This window comes from Bombina bombina, chromosome 4 (assembly GCF_027579735.1).
Source record: "Bombina bombina isolate aBomBom1 chromosome 4, aBomBom1.pri, whole genome shotgun sequence".
Classification (NCBI taxonomy): Eukaryota; Metazoa; Chordata; class Amphibia; order Anura; family Bombinatoridae; genus Bombina; species Bombina bombina.
The window spans coordinates 521,373,277-521,379,276 of record NC_069502.1 but is presented as its reverse complement, the minus strand read 5'-3'; the positions used below and the strand labels follow the sequence as shown (position 1 = coordinate 521,379,276).

General features: G+C 39.4%; 1 protein-coding gene across 1 annotated transcript in view; it reads right to left on the bottom strand.

Annotated features, from left to right (window-relative positions):
• Positions 1-2,717: 2,717 nt before the first annotated feature.
• Positions 2,718-6,000, bottom strand: part of DDX43 (DEAD-box helicase 43) — a 1,089,992-nt gene continuing 1,086,709 nt past the window's right edge. The window contains exon 17 of the mRNA XM_053712000.1: positions 2,718-2,831. Coding sequence (XP_053567975.1) covers positions 2,718-2,831 — 114 coding nt within the window. The remainder of the gene's footprint in view (positions 2,832-6,000) is intronic.

Here is a 6,000-nt window from a genome sequence, read left to right as displayed (position 1 = left end):
ATACCAACCAAATTTTCACAGTAAATGTATTAAGCTAGCAGAGCATTGCACCCACTTGCAAATGGATGATTAACCCCTTAATACCCAAAACGGACTAACAATAGAAAAAAACGTTTTTTAAAACAGTCACACACACTGTCACAGCTCTGCTGTGACTTTTTACCTCCCTCAATATGACTTTTGAAGCCTTTTGAGCCCTCTAGAGAAGTCCTGGATCATGCAGGAAGAAGCAGGAAGTCTGAGTCTGAATTTTTACTGCGCACTGTTTTACTCATATTACAACAGTGGGAAGCCTCAGTTAACTGTTTCTATGCAGAAATTAAGCCAGCCATGTGGAAAAAATTATGCCCCAATAAGTTTTATCACCAAATGTACGTTAAAAAACGATTAAACATGCCAGCAAACGTTTTAAAACACATTTTTTTGAAGAGTATATATCTCTATTAATAAGCCTGATACCAGTCGCTCTCACCGCATTTAAGGCTTTACTTACATTACTTCGGTATCAGCAGCATTTTCTTAGTCAATTCCATTCCTTAGAAAAATATTTTACTGCACATACCTTAGTTGCAGGAAACCTGCACGCCATTCCCTCTCTGAAGTTACCTCACTCAGAATGTGTGAGAACAGCAAGTGGATCTTAGTTACTTCTGCTAAGATCATAGAAAACGCAGGCAGATTCTTCTTCCAAATACTGCCTGAGAAAAAACAGCACACTCCGGTGCCATTTAAAAATAACAAACTTTTGATTGAAGAAATAAACTAAGTATAAAACACCACAGTCCTCTCACGACCTCCATCTATGTTGAGGGTTGCAAGAGAATGACTGGATATGACATGTGAGGGGTGGAGCTATATAGCAGCTCTGCTGTGGGTGATCCTCTTGCAACTTCCTGTTGGGAAGGGAATATATCCCACAAGTAATGGATGATCCGTGGACTGGATACACTTAACAAGAGAAAAAATGCCCCTACCCTATTCTACATTAAAAAAGTTCAAAGCTCTTTTACCTTACCAGCCCTTAAAAGGGCCTTTTGCGGGGCATGCCCCAAAGAAAACTGCTCTTTTGCCTGTAAAAGAAAAATACAACCCCCCCAACATTAAAACCCACCACCCACATACCCCTAATCTAACCCAAACCCCCCTTAAATAAACCTAACACTACCCCCCTGAAGATCATCCTACCTTGAGTTGTCTTCACTCAGCCAAGCCACCGATGGAACCGAAGAGGAGATCCGGAGCGGCAGAAGTGATCCTCCAAGGGGCGCTGAAGAAATCTTCCATCCGATAGAAGTCTTCATCCAGGCGGCGTCTTCAATCTTCATCCATCCTGAGCGGAGCAGAGCCATCTTCAGAGGAGCCTACGCAGATCCATCCTCTTCTTCCCGACGACTAACGACGAATGACGGTACCTTTAAGTGACGTCATCCAAGATGGGATAGGATTCTATCAGCCAATCGGAATTAAGGTAGAAAAATCTGATTGGCTGACTGAATCAGCCAATCAGATTCAAGTTCAATCCGATTGGCTGATTGGTTCCCCTTTGTTCAGAAATAGCAGACATATATGGCTTTGGCATTGCTTTTGGTAATTAGAAGGCCGCTAAATGCAGCTGCGCACGAAACTTGTATTATGCCCAGCAGTAACGGGGTTAATTAGGTAGCTTGTAGGGAGCTTGAAGGGTTAATTTTAGCTTTAGTGTAGAAATCAGTCTCCCACCTGACACATCCCACCCCCTGATCCCTCCCAAACAGCGCTCTTCCCCCCCCCACCCCACAATTGTCCCCGCCATCTCAAGTACTGGCAGAAAGTCTGCCAGTACTAAAATAAAAGTTTTATTTTGTTTTTTTTTTAATTATTAAAAAAATAAATAATATATCATATCCTGCTGTGTAGGATCCCCCCTTAGCCCCCAACCTGCCTGATCCCCCCAATGAGCTCTGTAACCCACTTTGCAAAATAACTTTTTTTTTTATAAACCTAACTTTTTCTGTAGTGTAGCTGCCCCCCTCCATACCCTACACCCTCCCCCTCCCAGATCATTACCAGATTATTCCCAGATCACTGCTCCTCTGCACCCACCACCCTCTCCCACCAAAAAAAAAATTCCCCAGCAAGTCAGCAACTGTCTTAGATCGCGGGTGCGCGCGCACCCGCCCCTCACCATCAGTGCGCGCTCCCGGCATAGAGAACAGCCGGAAGGAAGTTCCCAAGTGATGGGCCGCCCACCCACCTCCCTTCAATGGCTTCCACCCACCAACGATCGGCACCATCACTGGCCGATGCAGAGAGGGCCACAGAGTGGCTCTCTCTGCATCGGTGTGCCTAAAAAGGTATTGCAGTGATGCCTCAATATCGAGGCATCACTACAATACCTTGAAAGCGGCTGGAAGCGATCAGGATCGCTTCCAGCCGCTTGAAACCCTTAACGATGTACAGGGTACGTCGCTGGTCTTTAAAGACCAGTTTGTGTAAGACGTACCCTGTACGACATGCGTCGTTAAGGGGTTAAGGGATAGAAATCTAAACTTCAAATGCACAGCAATGAATTGCATTTATTATATGACAGGTCAAGAACTTCTTAAAAGTAGTATTTTTTTGCAACAGATCAATAACATTTATAATTTTTGGATTAATTTAGATTTAATTTCCTTTTTTGCTCTTTTGTAAAAAAAATCACAATACGAATGAACAAAAAATACATACATATATGGACATTAATAGTTTTCACGCCATTTTCTTCGTTGTGGTACAAGGCCTCTTTCACTGTCTTTTTTAATCTTAAATTTTTTGTATCGTTCAGCCATTTCAAATAATTCATCTGTAACCTCCTAGTGGAAAAGTAGAAATGTAAGTCAACTTTGGGCTTTCACACAGTGTTTTAGGATATTTTAGTTGTGCTGTCTAGGAAAGAAAACAAAATGTATGCTTACCTGATAAATTGAGTCCATTACTTATGGGATTTAATACAAAACAACAAGTAATATAAAAAATATACCAAACATCACAATCAAAGAGAAATGTGAATATAAATGTGATGATTCTAAAAAGAACCCAAAACAAAAGTTCATATAAGGATATGTGTTTTTTCTTGTGCAGACTTCTGTATCTCTTATGCCTTTTCTGTCCTTGAAGATTTCTCAAATGAAAGGAGAAAGAAATAGCAACATAGTGTAATTCTGTGATGGTTATCAACAATGTATCAGGTTTGTGGCCAAATGCCTACTCACATGTACTTGAGCTTACGACCAAGCTCAGGGGAATGCGCACACCCACTTTATACTGGTGGGTAAACAGTACTCTCACAATGAATATAGTATAAAAAATGTATTTAAAATGTAATAAAAACGTCACAAATGCGATACACAACAATTTATACAGAGGTTAATGGAGCCTTATATCTTGATATTGCTCACAAAAGTCAGCTCTTACTGCAGGATATCAGCGGATTCAGGCAGCAGAAACTTAACCGCTGCACTGATCCACCTAAACCCAAATGGGAGTGGCTCCTCCTACAAGTGTGTCCGCAAGTGTATAGACGCCCAGGAGAGTAGAGAAATCCAACGATCGTTTCGCTTTGCAGCTTTTTCAAGGATATAAAGTGCGCATGTACATAAGTCCTTATATACCAGTCTCTTGTATTTAAAACGGATATCCGGATTTTTCTGTTGCCATTTTGGAAAAGGGCATAAGTATCTTCCGTTTGATCAAATGAGATTAATTTCTATTTGCAGTCATTTAAGGAAAACACAAGTGTGTACTTCTTAATTTGCTTTACATTTTTGCCAGACAAAATACACTATATTTAATAGGAAATCACAAACCTTAGTAAATTGTGCCACCTCCTAAAATATATTCCAAATACGATATACCAGGTATGTTGTACCTTTCTTGCATACTGTTTAACTAATTATAAATATATGATCAACATAGCACTGACATAAAGAATGAAGGGTATAATTAGTTAAACAGTATGCAAGAAAGGTACAACATACCTGGTATATCGTATTTGGAATATATTTTAGGAGGTGGCACAATTTACTAAGGTTTGTGATTTCCTATTAAATATAGTGTATTTTGTCTGGCAAAATGTAAAGCAAATTAAGAAGTACACACTTGTGTTTTCCTTAAATGACTGCAAATAGAAATTAATCTCATTTGATCAAACGGAAGATACTTATGCCCTTTTCCAAAATGGCAACAGAAAAATCCGGATATCCGTTTTAAATACAAGAGACTGGTGTATAAGGACTTATGGACATGCGCACTTTATATCCTTGAAAAAGCTGCAAAGCGAAACGATCGTTGGATTTCTCTACTCTCCTGGGCGTCTATACACTTGCGGACACACTTGTAGGAGGAGCCACTCCCATTTGGGTTTAGGTGGATCAGTGCAGCGGTTAAGTTTCTGCTGCCTGAATCCGCTGACATCCTGCAGTAGGAGCTGACTTTTGTGAGCAATATCAAGATATAAGGCTCCATTAACCTCTGTATAAGTTGTTGTGTATCGCATTTGTGACGTTGTTATTACATTTTAAATAAATTTTTTATACTATATTCATCGTGAGAGTACTGTTTACCCACCAGTATAAAGTGGGTGTGCGCATTCCCCTGAGTTTGGTCGTAAGCTGAAGTACATGTGAGTAGGCATTTGGCCACAAACCTGATACATTGTTGATAACCATCACAGAATTACACTATGTTGCTATTTCTTTCTCCTTTCCTTTGAGAAATCTTCAAGGACAGAAAAGGCATAAGAGATACAGAAGTCTGCACAAGAAAAAACACATATCCTTATATGAACTTTTGTTTTGGGTTCTTTTTAGAATCATCACATTTATATTCACTTATGGGATTTAACTCCTGACCACTAAGAGGAGGCAAAGATTCCCAAAACTCCAAGAATACTCAATTCCTCCTACCTCTCTGATAAGCCAGTTGTACATATAGCCAAGCAGTGACGTGCAGTGAGCTCAGAGGCTAGTGAGGCAGTGGCTATGATAGGCCTGAGAAGCATATATATGAACCTAATAGAGGTAACTTAAATTTACGATTAAATTAGCTGGTTACACAATGACGATTAGAATAGTATCTAATATCTTGTATTTAAGCCTCTGCAGATAGTCCCCTTATCTCAGGGCTATTTATTTATTTATTATCTATTGACTTGCATTTTAGCCAGTTAGTGCTGTGTCCTGCACAATTCCACGGGAGAGGGCACAATGTTATATATATGACACACATAAATTAGCAGTGTCTTGTTGTGAAAAAGCTAATAAAAAAGCATGTGATAAGAGGCTGTCTGTAGTGGCTTAAACGGTCAGAAATGTAGAGATTAAACGGTTATAAAGCATATTAATATAACAATGTTAATTATGCAAAGCTGGAGAATGGGTAATAAAGGCATTGTCTATCTTTTTAAATAATAGCGATTTTGGTGTAGACTGAATTCTGACCCAGGCAGAATGAAATACTTGCAAGTACACAAACAAGGCTTCCAAACAATCTGACCACATGTTAAAACCAGAAACCCTCTAATGCAACTAATGCATAAAAAATTCAGGGGATGACTGGAAATTTTGGAACCAGGGGGCAAGTACAATTCAGTGGCCCAAGTACTAAAACCCTGCCCACTATGAAATTCTATATCTAATAGCTAAAATACAAGTGAAGCAAATCACCTAAGAAATGATAGAAATAAGGCTATAAAAACAGAATTTTAATGGAAAAAAAACATATACAGTATATTTATTTTTTCTAACATCAATGTATAGCCCTATCATACTACTAACATCATCTACATTTCTAGAAAACTGCTGACATCCATGTACAGTCCTAACATACTACTGACATCCTTGTACAGCCCCTTACAAAACCATTAATCAGGGCCCCCCCACACATACATAGAAACACACACTCACAAACATAGATTCACCTACACACAGAAACACACTCGGACATACAGAGGCACTAACACATACAGACACACACATAAACAGA